This window comes from Mustela erminea, chromosome 14 (assembly GCF_009829155.1).
Source record: "Mustela erminea isolate mMusErm1 chromosome 14, mMusErm1.Pri, whole genome shotgun sequence".
Classification (NCBI taxonomy): domain Eukaryota; kingdom Metazoa; phylum Chordata; class Mammalia; order Carnivora; family Mustelidae; genus Mustela; species Mustela erminea.
The window spans coordinates 52,474,596-52,491,474 of NC_045627.1; the positions used below are offsets into that span (position 1 = coordinate 52,474,596).

At 51.0% G+C, this 16,879-nt stretch overlaps 1 protein-coding gene across 1 annotated transcript in view; it reads left to right on the plus strand.

Annotated features, from left to right (window-relative positions):
• CHAT (choline O-acetyltransferase) overlaps nt 1-16,879 on the plus strand; it is a 52,457-nt gene that overhangs the window by 23,338 nt on the left and 12,240 nt on the right. Inside the window, 4 exon segments of the mRNA XM_032312200.1 lie at nt 8,535-8,704; nt 11,138-11,238; nt 12,139-12,267; nt 14,825-14,947. Coding sequence (XP_032168091.1) covers nt 8,535-8,704; nt 11,138-11,238; nt 12,139-12,267; nt 14,825-14,947 — 523 coding nt within the window.

The window sequence follows — 16,879 nt, forward strand, 5'->3', positions numbered from 1 at the left end:
TTTCTTCTTATCTATATAAGCATTTGTGCTATACATTTCCTTCTCAACAGTGGTCTAGCTGTGACTCAGAACAAATCTGGATAAGGTGTATTTTTATTTTCACTCATTGCAATGTTTTTTTCTTAATTTTCTTAATTTTTCTTAATTTTCTTAATTTCCCTTAAGACTTCCTCCTTTACCCATGGATTCTTTGGAAGAGTATTGTTTGGTTTCCAAATGTTTAGAACTTTCCTTGTTTTTTATTTTTACTTTGATTTCATACATTAGAAAATACATTTTGTATGATTTCAGTTCTCTTCAATATATTTGAGGATGTTTTATAGCCTAGAATATGCCTTGGCATATATATTCCATGGGCACTTGAAAAGAATGTGCATTCTGCTGTTGTTGGATGGAATGTTCTATAAATGTCAATTAGATTGATTGATGATGTTGTTGAGCTTTTCTATATCCTTGCTGACTTTCTGTCTAGTTGTTCTATCAGTTACCAAGAAAAGGGTGTTTAAGTCCCCAGGTATAATTATGGGTTTGTCTACTCTCCCTTCACTAGCTTCTCTAGTGGTTTCCATAGGTATTACTTTATATATATAATTTATCACTGTCTATAGTTATTGAAATTTTGCCAGTTCTAGTGAAATGTAGAAAGTTTACCACCCTTTACATCCCTTTACTCTCCCATGTTTATAATATACTTGTTAATTATTTCCACTAATATAAATTTAGTGCCACATCAGGTGGTGTTACAGTTTTATTTCAACAGTGAAACATAATTTTTAAAAACTCAAAAAGAGGGGCCCTGGGTGGCTCAGTGGGTTAAGCCTCTGCCTTCGGCTCAGGTCATGATCTCAGAGTTCTGGGATCAAGTCCTGCATCGGGCTCTCTGCTCATTAGGAAGCCTGCTTCCCCCTTCCCCTCTGCCTGCCTCTCTGCCTAAACTTGTGATCTCTCTCTCTCTCAAATAAATAAATAATCTTAAAAAAAAAAACTCAAGAAGAGAATGAAAATTTATTTACTAAAATATTTACTCTTTCTATTATTCTTCCTTCCTGATGTTTCAATGTTCCTTTCTTTATATAACTTCCTTTTTTGAAGGAGGAAATTCCTCTAGCTTTTCTTTTAGGGCAGGTCTGCTGGGGATAAGTTCTTTTAGTTTTTCTTCATCTAAAAATGTTTTGATTTCCCTTTCTTTCCTGAGGGATATTTTTGCCAGATATAAAATTTTGGGTTGACAGTTCTTTTCTCTCCCTACTTGAAAAAGTTTGTGTCAGCCTTCATGGTTTCTGATGAGAAATACACCATAATTTGAATTGTTTTTTTCCTCTAGAGATAAAGCATCATTTCTTTTTCTCTGCTTTTAAGATTTTTTCCTTTGTCTTTAGTTTTCAGAAGTTTGACTATGATAATGTCTTGATGCGGATTTATTTTAATTTATCCTGTGTGGAATTAACTGAATCTTGAATCTTTAGGTTTATGTCTTTTGCCAAATTTAGAAAGTTTTGGGCCATTATTTCCCTGAGTACTTTCCTGCTCTGCTCTTTTTTTCTGTCCTTCTGGGACTCCAGTGATATGATTGTTAGATCTTTTGTCCCACAGATTTTTCAGTTTTATAATGATTAATTTTAAAATATTTGTCACCTAATTCTAACATTCCTGTCACATCAGTGTTGGGCATCTACTGTCTTTTTTCATTCAAGTTGAGATTTTCCTGGTTCTTGATGTGATAAGTGATTTTCTGTTGAAACCTGGATGTGTTATGAGACTCTGGATGTTATTTAAAATTTATGTTCTAGCTGACTTTCTGACAAAACTCCAGCAGGAGCAGGGTGGGTGCTACCTTATTATAGCCGGGTGGAGGTAGAAGTCCAGGTTTCTCATGAGGCCTATATTGACAACCTAGGGGAGGATGCTTCTTATTACTGGTAGTGAGAGTGGGAATTCAAGGTCCCCACATCTTCTCTACTGATGCCATCTGGAGGAATTGAGGTGATGGTTACTATCCAAAGGAGATGAATGTTCCAGCTTCTCCCTGAGAGCATGTCTCCTCTGACCCATCAGAGGTTGAGATGCTTCATTACAGATGGGTTATGGTAGAAGTCTAGGCTCCCCACTCTGCCTTTGCTAGCATGGAGGAAGGTCATTATCTAAAGGTTTCCTGTGTTGCTAGTCTTGTTCTTCCCTGGTCCTTTGACTAAAGAAAGCAGGTTTTGCTGGATTTTTTGTTTGTTTGTTCATTTACATTGGCTTGTGTTTTATGTTACTGACTGTTTGAGCTCCAAGTCTGGGAAATTTTACATAAAACCGAAAACCAAGTGTGATCATTTTTTAGGTAAACCCCACAGACTGAGTGGCTTAACCAACAGAAATTTAGTTCTCACCATTCTGGCAGCTAGAAGTCCCTCCCCAAGGTCAAGCTGCTGGCAGAGTTAGTTTCTCCTGAGGTCTTTCTCTGTGGCTTGCAGATAATCGCTGTCTTACTGCATCTTCCAGTGGTCTTTTCTCTGTGTGCACACATTGCTGGTGTCTCTTCCTCTTCTTATAAGGATAATAGTCATATTGGTTTAGAACTACACACTTATGACCTCATTAGACCTTAATTACCTCTTTAAATGCCTCATTTTTAAATATAGTCATATTGAGGGTTAAAGCTTCAACATATGAACTTCAGGGTGGAGGGGACACAATTCAGTCCAGTATACCAGGAACTCACCATCATGTTGTTCCTTGAGTCCTGGGGTCCCTAGCTCCTCTCTGTCCATCTCTCAGAATCGTCTTATGTTTGTTTTAAATATAATGTCCAGAACTTTTAGTGGAAGGAATAAGGAAAATTCCACTTTATTTTCCTGGAAGCAGAAGACCCTCCCTCTTGAGCTCTTTAAAGAGACTTTTGTGGGGCACCTGGCTGGCTCAGTGGGTTAAAGCCTCTACCTTCAGCTCAGGTCATGATCCTAGGGTCCGGGGATTGAGCCCCAGGTCGGGCTCTCTGCTCAGCAGCGAAGCTGCTTCCACCTCTCTCTGCCTACTTGTGATCTCTGTCTATTAAATAAATAAAAATCTTAAAAAAGAGAGAGAGAGTCTTTTGTAACTCAAGTAAAAGCTGTTCTGATTTGCAAGAGGCAGGTTTCACTGGGCAAGAAATATTTTTGTGGAAATTTCCATAGCCTCTGGAAACTGGGAACTGAGAGCATAAAGATTATTCTATAAGCCATAAAGTCGAGAAGAACATGGGATGCGTGATGGCAGAGTTCTATCCCAAAAGCAGATACAATCCCTTTTTCTGAGGAAGAAAAATCCTCAGATGAGATTGACAGAGGTTGAAAAGCTCTAAGCCTCAGAAGAGGAGCCTAGTGCTCTATCTTCGCAGACCTTGTGAGGCAGGAAAGTAGGAATCTTACTTGAGTCAACCTCCCTCCCAGGGGGATAGACCAGAGAAGGCAAGTGTCCAAGACAGACCTGTGTGTGTGTGTGTGTGTGTGTGTGTGTGTGTGTGCATGCGCGCGCACAGGTAGAGGTGTTGGGGAGCAGCACCTGATTTCTGAAGCCCTCCAAAAGACAGAGGTGCTCTGTTCCTTTCATCTTGTTCACCTTAGTCACAGTCTATAAGCTTTCAGTCTCTAACAGAAGCTCCAGGTCCCCCAAGGCCTTGTGGTCTCTGGAATTTCTGCATCACCGAAGCTGTCAGCTCCCCAGGCGTGGGTGGCCGAGCAAGCTCCTCCTATTACTCACCTCCCACTTCTCACTATTAAGCAGGGCTCCTTGAGGAAGATTGATTTACCACATTAAACGAGCCCCCATGTGCTCGATGAGAATGTCACAAGACAAACGGCTCCTGCCGCGTGCCTCCAGCCCCCCACCCCCTGTTTCCATTATACTGGGGCCAGAGTCATGGTGGATGAATTTGGGTGTAGTTCATTTTCTGCCTTACACGATAAACTTGTCAGCCTTTGACCGATCAGCTACTCGTATGCAGGGAGTTCATTTGCAAGGCCACCTGGCATCTCGGCTCGGCTGTCCTGCTCCCATCTCGCCCTGTCTAATGAGCCAGGACCTGGGTATTGTAGGTTGGCGCTGAGCTCTGGGACCCTGCACAACCTGCCTGTGATGGTGATGGCTCAGTCCCTCCCCAGGAGTCCCGTGTTTCTTCCTGGAGGCGGCTGGGCACTGAGACCTGGGGAGCCATCCTTGTTTGCTGTCAGGTTCATGTTGCCCATCTGGGAAGGAGTGTGCCAGGCCTCCTCTCTCTTGCCCCGAGGATGTGTTAGGCCTACTCCCCAGCATCCTGGCTAGACAGGCCTGTCCACTCCACATTGGCCTTAGGGCTGTTTCTAAGGAAATTTTGGTATAGGCAGATGCCCAGCCTGGGCTTTCAGAGCTCACTGAGACATGGCCAACAGGGCCTAGATGAGTAGCTCTGGGGCTGCCCATGGTCCCTTAACTGGCCTCCAGACCAACACCCTCCCCAGGCTGCTAGGCAGCCTAGACTCTGCTCTGACCACATCAACCCCTGTCCAAGATCCTTTGGCGGCTGCTTGTTGTTGCTAGATGAAGGCCATTCACAGCCCTTGATGATCTGTTCCCAACCTGGGCACTGGGGTTGCATGCTGGGGATCAAGTCTAGCTCCCTCAGTTTACTAGGTGACCTTAAGCAAGACATTTAGCATCTCTGTGAACAGGGATGATAAAAACGCCTATCTCATGTTCATTAGTATGAGGACTTAGGTTTATGTTGAGCACATAGTAGGTGCTCAACAAATGTTCACTAATAGCATCACTTCACTGCATTCTTCAGCCTCACCTAAATCCTGCACGCCTTCACCTACAATCTGGGGGTGAACTGCAGCCTGGGGTGGCCTGCTCACCCACATTCTGCCCACAAACCTGGGTGTCTGCACCCCAGCCCTCAGAACATTTTCCAGCACTGTTATCTCCCTCCTGACAGGCTTCCCCCTTCCTCTCTGCCTATTTGAATCTGACCACAGTATGGCCAAGGACTTCCCATGCTCTGAAGTCACCAGTCAGCCTGGAATCCCAAATGAACCCCCAGAACAGCACACAGGGCAGGACCACTGCCCAGAGCCATAGGTGGGGACTTCTCTAGAGCAGACAGGGGCAGGACTGGGAGCCTTGCAAAGGGTAAGGAATCCCTTCCCTATCTCCATCCCTCCCAACCTCTCACCATTCCCCCATCCCATAAGGGTCCATACCCCAAAGGTGGTGGTTTTCTGATCCTCAAGCCAGCTGGGCTCCTCCAGGTTCCTTCTCTGAGCTGCATACACAGATCTCTGCCTCACCTGTCCATGTACACTTGAGTCCACTGCCAGCCATGGACACTTTCCTGTGCCCACCTGCACTGGAGACCCAGCCTCCACCCTCTGCGAGCTCCCAGACATGGGGGAGGAGACTAGGTCAGAGCTTCTGGGGTTGGACTGGCACTGACTGCTTGAAGCATGGGGAAGTCTGCAGTCAGTAGCTGGGTCATGTATGGTAGGGCATGCGCAATGTCGTAGGAGACAACAGGTGTAGAGGGGATGGGTCTAGCCCTGGACCCAGGTACTGTACGAGGCCAGCCTAGTGAACAGAGCAGAGGTGCTTTGTCTGCACTGAGGAGCAGCCGCCACCCTCTGGGTGTGAGTTCTGGAGGGCAGGCGCTTTGTCTGGGCTGTTGCCACCCATGCCAGGCCTAGGTCCAGCCGCATTAAAAGGATCAGAGAGCTTGGGAGAGGTTTATGAGTGAAACTCTGATAGGAAGAGTAGGAGAAGGGCCCCTATCCAGGAGACACCCTATGCATTCAGGGGATGTGACCCTCGAGGGGCAGCTTGGTAAGCCACGGAGCCCAAAAGGCCATGTTTAAACTCAACTTCATAGAAGTCATTTCAGGTTGAAGATGGTAACACAGTGACTGCCCCACCCTTCAGGGGCAGAGGGAAGGGGAATTTCCCCAGAGGTTCAACTGGGTTACCTTTACATCTAGATCCTCAGGGCATGACCAAAAGTCTTGGAGATGATCAGAGTCCAGGAAAGCCCAAGAAGCCATGCAAAAGATAAGGAGTCATCCTGGCCCCTTCGGGATCAAGAGGGGTCCTGAAAGCATGATACTCTCCAAACCCTCATTCTACACAGGAAGTGGGGAAAAGATGACCCAAGGATGGGCTGGCTTGCTGGTCATTCTGCTTCTCAGACTGGAAGGCTTGCTGTGAGAGGGATTTTCAAGAAGTGGGAGGAAGGGGATGGGTGGAGACTGGAGACTGTCTTCCGTGAGACTGTATACAGACGCCTCTCATGAGCTGGAGAAATCACGTGGGCAGAGCAGTGATCGTCACAGGTAACCTTAGCATCCGTGTGCCTATCTTATGTTGAGGAGGCCCAGGGGAGATTCTTGGGGACTTCTCCACTCAAGGCTGACTGCACTGGAAGAGGGAAGTCACCACATGTCCCAGGGAGGGTCAAGGTGAGGCCAAGAGCAGGGAGGAACAGACAGGACCCCTGGGTCCCTAGCTGGACAAAGGGAAGGATAGGCTCCCACTGGCAACGTCAGACTGTGTATGGACTCAGCCTCCCACTGACTAGGGAAGGTCCCATTGTGCCTGGCTTCAACCCACAGGCAGGACCTGGCTGGTAAACGGAGACCACACTGGCTCCCACAAATTCCCTGGACTTCAGGAAAGCAGATTTCAGGTGGCTATGAGAGGTGATGGGCATAATTTTTGGCTTGAGGCTCCAGAAGAAGAGAAACCTCCAGAACCAGGGGCTCTGACTCAGCAGTAAGTGGGATCCCAGTAGTGAGGGAAAGGGCAGGAGCAGAGAGGTATGTGTGCCTGGGCTTGGACTGACTACAGGAAATAGAAGGGCCAGCACTCAGGACCAGAACCTGCCCCACTGCCTGTCTTGATGGGGCAAAAAGGAACAGGGACTGTCATCTTGTGCAGGGGCTCCTTAGCCCGCAGAATGTTTCTCTCTGACAAACACCTCCTGGACAGGGACCTTGGATTTCAATACCTACAGGGACCAAGGGGGCTGAATGAATGAGAGGACTATGGTAAAACAAGGGTGCGGTTTCTCAGCTCCAGCTGATTCTTACAGTGTGAGAATGTGAACCCAAACTCACTAGATGGTATAAGTTAAGATTAGATTTGGCCTCATATGACAGAAAACCCCAAATAATAGTGGTTTAAAAAAAACAGAGGTCTCTCTTTCTCTCTTGTATACCAGAAGTAAGCCATCAGAGCCGATACGTAGTGGCTAGGATTCTTCCATCACTGCAAGGGTGTGGTGCACAGCCATATGATCCGAAAAGGAGGCTAGAGGTCCAGCCATCACACCAGTGCTCCGAGCAGTAGATAGAAGAGGGTGGGAAGAGGGGCAAAGAGCACATGCTGGTTACCTTTAAAGAAGTCTCTTGGAAGCTCTCATATAGGGTTTCTAAATTTTATTGGCAGAATTAAATGTGTGTTCTCCTCTAACTGTAAGTGAGGCTGGGCAACGCACCTTTAGTTCTGGCCCTCCATGTGCCAAGCTAAAACCAGGCACTCTGTGTCTAAAGGGAGAATGGATATTGCCCTACACAGCTAGCAGCCTCTGCTCCACAGTGTCCCCTTGCCTCCAAATACTTTGCACCCCATCTTCCATGCATAGGATAGATACTCTGGGGCTTGGGGGGAGAGGTAACCCTGTCCCTCATCCTGTTACAGCTTTCCAGCCCAAAAGTCTTGATAGAGGATGTGGTGGCAATGGAGGGGGCTGTGCGGGGAGAGCCCATCCAGCTGACCCAGCTCTGTTTGGGGAAGAACCTTATGCCCAATGTCTCCCACGGAGCAATCAGGCTGCCTTGGTGACACGTCTCCTGCACAACTCAGTGGCTTCTAGCCTATTTGTCCTGACAAGTTCCACATGCCTGAATTGGCCTCAGTGGGCTCACCGGGGTATGGCTTTGGGGCAGACCGCCTGGCCCTTCCATCTGCGCTCTTCATTGAAATAACCGCTGAGGCGGGGAGGGGCAGGGACAGCAACACCTTGACTCCCTGAAGCTTTTCATGTGAAATTGACAGGTTTTTAATGTTCAGCAACTAATGTTTGAGAATTTTAGTTTGGAAAAAACAAACAGACCTATGGGCCAGATGTGGCTCTCAAGCAGCACAGTGGGGGGGGCAGGGTACTGTTCGATGCAGGAATTGGGGCTCCTCCCCTGGCAAGGCCGGTCTGAGGGTCTAATGTCCATGGAGAAGGCCCCGCATGAACCCCCTTCGTCCTGGTGGGCAGTTCCAATGACCACCTGTCTGGAGGCAGATCTGGCCACAGCTGGAGTGTCGGTGGGACTCCTGCAGACCCCCTGAGTGGGAGCCGGTTGCTGGGATTAGCACAGGCGCTCAGGAGAGTCTAGCTGACCGCCATGGCCCACCCACTGGAGTCGGGCGAGGAGTCAGGACCGGCTCAAGGGCTGGGTGTCCATGTGTGTCTGCCTGTGGCGCGTGGGGCTCCACAGAGGGGACCTCAGACCTGGGGTCCGGAGGATAGGGATTAAGGCCTTATTTGCCTGCAGACTCCACCAACCGGGACGCACTGGATATGATTGAACGCTGCATCTGTCTTGTGTGCCTGGATGCCCCGGCAGGCGTGGAGCTCAGCGACACCAACAGGGCTCTTCAGCTCCTTCACGGCGGAGGCTGCAGCAAGAACGGGGCGAACCGCTGGTATGACAAATCCCTGCAGGTGAGCCTCCCCAGCGGCAGAGCCAGGGCCAAGCCAGCAGATGCGCACACCTGCCGGGCTCACACGCTGGCCTGTGCTGCCCAGGATGCCGCATCTGGGGCCGGGGGAGCCGAAGGCACTGGAAATGTGCCACTGGTGTCAGCCCCTGGGACTGGTCACACCCCTTCCCGAGAGCCAGTGACCAAACCCAACTCCAACTCCCAACCTTCCTGCAGCCTAGGCCGGGTGTGCAGGACCTCAGGGTCAGACCTGGAGCTCACTCCCACTCTGCAAGCACACACTGTAAGGTGGGGTGTCCCGGGGGCCCCCTGAACATAACTTCAATGCATCCAGCAAGAATCATGGCTGATGCCCGGAAGTGCCAGTTTTTCTGAATCTCCATCACTCTTGTCTGACTGTTTCGACATACCTCCCTCCAACTCTGAGAAGTAGGACAGCCCAGCATCTCCACAGAAGAAAAGCCATAAAATAAAATAATGCAATTCCTATGTTTTTCATTCACGTGACATCAACCCAGAAAAAAGATGCTCACTTTAACCCGGAGAGAAATGCTCATGCAGGTACAGATGAAGTTCGAGTTTGGGCCCATTCATTCCTGTTTCTCTAGCCTTTTCTCTCCGGTGTGTCAATCCTGAATCGACCCTTGTTTGTTTTTAAAGCCCCCCACCCCACTTTCACAACGACCATATTAAATAGCCAGCGATCGCTATGCTTTGTGCTAACATCGGCTCCCACAGATAAGCATTGCTGGGCAACATTTCATTTTTCTCTTTCTCTGTCCTCTGCGTTCTGCAGGTTATCCTTTTTATTGGTTTGCATATTGATTCTGCTGTTTCTGATGAGTTCACTTGCTGCTGCGCTGGCCGTTTTAGCCTCCACCAGTGGTGCTAATGGCTTGTAATCTTTCATGGCGCAGCTGTGGGAATGTAATGATATAATGGATGTAGGGGACCAGAAACATAGGAAGCCTTGGTAGTGGTTTTAAAAAGGCACTGTTTTCCTCCCTTTTGTTTTAGTGGCAAGGACAGAAAAGCATTAATGCACAAGTGGGCACAGTCTTCTCCTCCTGCCCCACAGGGGTGATTGTGCCCACCGCTGGGTGCTGTTCACGGGCAAGACAGATGATCAGATGACCTGGAGAAGCCAAACAGGCTCCAGGGACCTGAGCTGAGCGATCAAGAGCTAGAAGGAAGCAGGAGACAGAGAAGCAGGGGACACTAGGGAGAAAAGAAAAGACTGCAAGGGATGAGTTTTGAGAAAGACTCTGTGGGGAGGTTGTTGGAAGAATGGGAGTAGAGATTCGGGCCACTGGCTCTAGGTGAGGGCTGGCAGAAGACAGGAGGAGAGTCAGCTCACATGTGTTATAGTGCCCCAGAAGGGCATCAGAAAACTGTCAATAATTGTTTGTTTGCTTGCTTGTGGATGGGGGACCAGATGGGATGCTGTGCTGAGCCGGGCTATGGGCAGCCTCACCTCATCTGGGTTACACGTCAACCATCAAATCCCATTCTTCTCATTCTTTTTTCCCAGCACCTCTGTACATGCCGAGCATGTCCTTTGTCCACGTCAGCTAAGTACAGCCTTAGCAAACTCCTTACAGTCCCTGGGGACCTTTCCTAAACCTTCTCTCTGATCCTCCTAGCCATCCTGTGAACTGGGCTTTATTGGATCCATTTTCAATGGTAGCAAACTGAAGCCAGGAGCTAAAATATCCTGTCGAAGGTCTCCCAGCTGGCAGGTGGCTGTGGCAGACCTGGAACCCCGGTCCCTGACTCGAAGCTCAGACAGTGGTTCATGGAACACCCTTAGAACACCTTTCCTTCACTCCCACCCAGAGACAACTATTTCTCCCTAGGATCTGCCCACGATCCAAACCGGACTGTTACCTTTCTTTCACTCATTCAACAGAAGTGTTGAGCACCTACTAGGGGGTACACATGGGTCTAGATCCTGGGAAGAAAACCAGGGGGGCCAAACACACAGGCGCCATTCAGACCCATACTCTCGCGAAGCTATACAGGATTGTGGCCCTGTTGCACACTGTACGATGGGGTAGGGGAACATACGGCGTAACAGAAGCCAAAGGAACTTGCCCATGACCTAAGAAAAGAGCGCAGGGCTTCAGGGCGGACGGTTAGGAATCACCGGACTGCTTCAACTGGGGAACCTTGGGCTCTACCCTCACTGCCCAGAGCATTTCTGGGAAGGAGGTCGCCTAATAGAGCTGCCTTGACGCCCCCATATTCTCAGGTCATGGCAATTTCATACAACATTCCTTTTGGGACATTATGTGCTTTTGTGTCCTTGGAGGAGGGTCCCCCTCCCCGCCCCCCGCTCCGGAGAGGCCAGGGAGACCCAGCCTGGAGCCCAGGGACTAATTTGAGATGCAGACCCTACCTGAGGTCCGCTCACCTCACTCCCTCCGTATTGCAGTTCGTGGTGGGTCGCGATGGCACATGCGGCGTCGTGTGCGAGCACTCCCCGTTTGATGGAATCGTCCTGGTGCAGTGCACGGAGCATCTGCTCAAGCACATGTGAGTCTGGGCGCATCCTCCCCCCGATGCCATCCCCTCACCTCCCTACCCCCGCCGCAGCCACAGGAACCAACACCAGACTGCCAAGGCGTGGCCAGCCTGGGCCATGAAAAATTTGGGTGGCCACCGGGGGGCTGCATTAGTCTGGAAAGTGTCTTAGCGAAGGATGGATTCGGAAACCAGCTTGAGCTCAGACACTTTATCTGCCACGGACAGTGGGGGCAGGCTGGGCATCAGGAGAAGCTTGGCCAAGAATTCTTAGCCAAAAAGGAACATCTGCTTTGGCCCAAGGAACCCAGACCAATATCTAGTGCTTGTTCCGAGTCAGGCCTGTGCCAACTGTTGACCCAACAGAGGGGACGGGGGAGGTCTCTGAGCTGTACCTCCTTCCACCCCTGGGAGCTGGACCTCTCTCCCTAGCTTCCGGGCTGGCCGGACTGAGTGCTTGCCTATCCCTTAAACACATCGAGTTCCTTCCTCCATTCACAGTTTGCTCCTTCTGTCCCTCCAGAATCTTCTCCCTGAATCAAAGTTCTAAATCTCTTCCATGATTTGGGAGCTCTTTAGAATCCCTAAAAGCCCAAAGCAACCCTCACAAACAAACAACACAGTTTGCTTCTTCAGTTTCTCTCCGAGTGTTTCCCAAGCGTTAGTGGAGCGGAAGAACGTGAGAAGAAATAGGCTCTGGAGTCGGGCGGAACTGGCGGGAATCCAGGCTCTGCCACGTGCTTGTTTGGGTGGCTTCGGGGACTGAGCGTCAGTCTGTTCATCTGTGCAGTGGGCCCAGGGCAACTCACACCCCCGAGGCTCCAGCAGCTAGGATGCCCACAGAGGGCGAGGCTAGCTGCCCACAGTCCTCAGCTCCCAGGGCCGCAGGCCATCACCTGTCTGTGCCTGCAGGGTGAAGAGCAGCAAGAAGCTGGTCCGAGCAGACTCTGTCAGCGAGCTCCCAGCCCCCAGGAGGCTGCGTTGGAAGTGCTCCCCGGAAATCCAAGGCCTCTTAGCCTCGTCAGCGGAAAAACTTCAACGGTACAAAGCCCAAGCCTCTTTTAGGGGGATGCTCTGGTGTCACCCCGTGTCCACTCTCACCCCAACCCCCTCTGCCCAGGACGATGAGGCCCCTTGGAAGTTTCCAAAGACCCCAGCTCTTCTGCCTCCCCGCCCCCCGCCTCCGCCCCCGGCCCACCCTTCAGGGAAATGTAGTCAAACTAAAGGGGAGTTATAACTCTTGGGGAAATAACCTTGCTCAAGTCTCCAGCATTTCCATAAAATGCAAACATGGAGCTATTTTTTCACAGGTTTCACCTGACTGAGCTGAGTCAAGGCGGGGGAAATTATCCCTCTGCTTTGGCTGGTGGGGGGGGGGGGGGGGGGGGGGGGAGTAATAAACAACTGGTTTGAATAGGTCATTTGAATCCAAGCTACTTCAATTTGCTTGAATTTACACTACAATGTGACAAGGGGACCTTTCTCCCCAAGGGGAGAGAGGCAGTTCAGTCCCTAACGGGACACAGGCAGGAGGGCTGGGATGGGGGTGGGTCTCTGTGTCCCCCAACCCCACACTGGCGCAGTGCCAAGTTGTGGAGGGAGCTGCAGGCTGGCAACTAAATCGGCCCCTTGATTTTTCATTCCCTCATTCAGTAAGTGAGCATTATTCATTCATTCATTCATTCATTCATCAAACATATGAATGTGCCAGTACGTGGAAAGGCTGCGGACACATAAATGAATATGCCATGGAGCCTGCCATCCACACTTCAGTGGAGGAAGTAGACCCCCAGACCAAAACATGTGTGACGCAAGTGGCCAAACTGGAGAAAGGCATACAGGCTTGAACCCACAGAGGACACAGCAATGGAATTCTACCTGGAGATCGTGGAACGGCTTTGCAACAATGAGTCTTGAAGGATGGATAGGAGTTTGTGGTGCAGGCAGCTGGAGAAGAGGCAGAAAGGCAGCTTGTTTGAGCTTGTACATAGAAGATTTATAGAAGATGCAGGCTGGTTTGGAAACCAGCAAGTGAGAGAACGGCCAGAACTGAGGCACTAAAGGGAAGTTGAGGTCACATTTTGAAGAGCTTTGCTGTTCTTGTGTTATGGGGCCTGGATGCTGTTGTGCGGTGGGGAGGAGCCCTCGGAGGGTTTGGAGCAGGGGTTTCAGGGAGCCAGTGAGGAAGATGCAGTGAGCAGGACAGATCATGGCCAAGCTTGGAGGGGAGGGAGGACGAGTCCACCACAAACTGCTCTGGGGGCTGACTGGCTGACGCGGGAGAGAAGAAGAGGCCTCGGGTGTTCATCCACAAAAGATGTTGAGAGCTCAACTGTAGGTGCTGTTCTTAAGATAAGCAGGCCTCTAGGAGAACCAGTGAGTTGGTGGGCTGACATCCTTGGGTGGAGAAAGGTGCCCACTCACCTTCAGAGAACTGAGTGGTGCCTCCAAAATTCTCTTTCCAGAGGTGGGGAGCCAGGAGAGGTCTGAGTGTGGGAAAGCAGGAGGAGCCTCGAGGGTTCCGAGCTGCCTACAGAAGGGAGCAGGGTCTGAGTGGGCAGGGCCCAAGCAACAGGCTTCCAGGTGACTGTGTGACCATGTGCTCAGCCTGTTGAGAGACAGCTGGCTAACTGACTGGACCCTGGTCCCCAGAACCTGGCACGGCCCCACCGCGAGGCGAGAAGGCAGAGAGCATCTGAGGCCTGCAGCAGTGTGACTGGTTGCCTCCTCAGGGCTCTGCATTCACATGCAGCCTGTGGACAGACTGTGTGGACCCCGCCAGACATTGCTGCAGTGGACAATCAGCCCAGACCCCAAGCTCATTGTGAAGGAGGGTACTGGTCCATACTGGTGAGGGGATGAATGCTCAAAGGTCTCAGTGTAGAGTCAGGGAATCTACCCGTTACTCTGACCGTGGCTCGTGGGCAGTAAAGAGCCGGGTGTGTCACAGGAGGCTCAGCAATCATTTCTGGGTAAGATGGGTTTACAGTCGAGCTGCCCTCGCTGTGGTGACTGGGACCCCCAGGGAGGCCCCAGGCATTTCTTCTCATAGCACAACAGGGAGGAGTCTCTGTGAGAAGACATGGTTTCCAGCCATCAGAGAAACGGGTTTTTCCTTGGGCAAAGGCGGTGTGCCAGGTCTGGGAGAATGGCCAGGGTGCCAGAAGAATCTGAGGTTGTGGGACACGCATTCCCAAACAGGTCAGATGAATGGCTTCTTTCAGGCCCACTTCTGCAGGCAATGGGCTCCAGGGTTTCGTTTGTGGGCAGTGTTGTCCCTGCGCATGCAAATGTCTCTTGCCCCCACGCCCCATGCCCTTCCCTGCAGCCAGGTCCCCTCCCCGACCACCAGAACAGGGCCACTGCCCTACCTGGCCAAGCCTCCCCTTCAGCTCAGGGAACCCTGGTCTGACATGCCCTCTGCCACTTCCTCATGTCAAGTCCTGTCTCTGACACCCGATGCGTTTCCAGTGGGCAAGGACCATGTCCTCCACCTCAGAGTCCTGGGTCGTAGACCAAGCTTGAGTCACTCAGTTAGACTTCGTAGTCTGTGCATTCTGTTTTGCATGCAATAGGGCCTCTTCTTTTTCTCCCACAGAATAGTAAAGAATCTCGACTTCATTGTGTATAAGTTTGACATCTTTGGGAAAACATTCATTAAGAAGCAGAAATGCAGTCCTGATGCTTTCATCCAGGTGGCCCTCCAGCTGGCCTTCTACAGGTAAGCAAAGTCTGACAGCGGAACAACTCGGCCCAGGTGGGCTGCCCGACAAGCTGCTCTAGACTCTGGAGTCTAGAAGCATCCTGGAGGGAGGAATGACTTTCTGTGGGCTGAGAAGCTGGAAGGAGCAGGGCAGGCTGCAGAGAAAGAGGAGCTGCCTGAACCGGGATTCAGAGTCTGAATCCAATCTCAGAAATGAGAAGGAAGGACATCATAGTCAGGAAGTTGCCTGAGCAAAGGCCCAGGGGCTGCTCCTCCTCCTGCCCTCACGTGGGCCCCTATAGCCCTGCCCTCTTCCTTGATAAGGACATGCAGCCAGCACCCCCTCCATGGGTCAGGTCCAAGAATGCGAACTCATCCTTGGTTCGTCCCTGTCTCTCCTCTCCCACCTGGGACACCCTTATGTCCGTCCTCCAGAGGTCTCTCAGACCTACCCAGTCTTCCATCTCCATGGCCGCCGGCCCCTCCCTGATCATCTCGTGCTTGCACAGCGGCAGCAAGCTCCCCGGGGGCTCTGCTTCCCACTCCCATCTTCACAAATCATCAACTTTGAAATATGCAAATCAGCTTCCATCACTTACCACCGTGAACCCTCCCCATGGCTTCCCACCGTGTTTAGAACAAAGTCCAGGTTTTGAAAGGCTTCTTGTGAACTCGCCTCGCCTCCTGAACTCGCCTCCTCCCAAGCTCTCTCCCACCTCTGGCCCTTTGCTCCCCCCTGTGTCTCGCACCCCCAGCCTGCTGCCACCACCCCTCTTCACACGCCTGCTCCTCCCCTCCACCCAGGTCTCTGCCCAGGTGTCCGCCCTCAGAGGCCTTCCTTGACCCCCTTACCTCAAGTAGCCACCTCAGACCCCTTTACCGTCCAGCTCTCCAGCCTATCATATTGTGTTCTCTTTCATGGCAGTCATTGTTCATGTGGGCTGCCTTGTTCATTGATTTGTCAGTTTTGTTTTCTAGCCTGTCTCCCCCAAGCCTGACACTGCATGTCTCACACACCTGGCCCAGAGTAGGCCTCAAGGGCTGAGTCACAGACGTGAGAAGACACTACGGGAGTATTAGCTGGGGGTGGCACAGTGAGGTCGGGTTTAGAGAAATCTCGTGGTAGCTCTGTGTTGGGGAAGGAGAGAAAGTAGAGAGCAAGGGTTGAGAACAGGGCAGGGAGGCCAATGGGTCTTTTACAGGAGGCTAAACTAAAATGCAAAGTAGACCAACCTCAAGACAAGGCTGGCTCCTGTTGGTTCCAGTGTTCCCAAAGCAACTGGCACAGGACCCCACCAGTATCTGCTTTTACTTTGCAATATACAGGGGGAGCAGGGGACATAAAGTGACCTTGCAGTAAGGCCAGGGGAAGGAGGTCTCACTAACGAGCAGACAGCTCTCCTGTGGACACAGCATCCCAGATCCTAGTGTCCTCCCGAGGGGCCATAGCTCACAGGGAGAGGAAATGGCTTCAGCCACTCTGGGCACTGACTCCATGGGGAAGGCTGACGTCATCCCACGTGAGGTCTGTGCTCATCGTGAGGACACAGAGACCTCGCTGACACTGAGCCGTGGAAGGACCTGGTGTTCTGAACCACTGTCGCCATTCTGATACTGGTGGCTGAGATGGGCCATAAGACAGGGAGCATTTCAGTTCGAGGGCTAGGAGGGGCTGGCCAGCCCTGCGCATAGCCTCCTCTATCCTCAGCTGATCCTTGTGGCACTGGATGTGGCCAGGAGTGGACATGGCCGGAGGCTGCTGGGCTCAGTGAACAACCAAAATAGGATCTGCTTCCCATGGAGAACATTCTTCAGAGTCTAAGCCATAACCAAAAAAAATATTTTTACTCTGCCCCTAGATTCAGCAAAGCCTGGAAGATGCCTAGATGGAGGTTGGTCAGTGACTAGCCAGTGATGGCTTCTACTTTTGTGTTGGACATGGTATCTGCT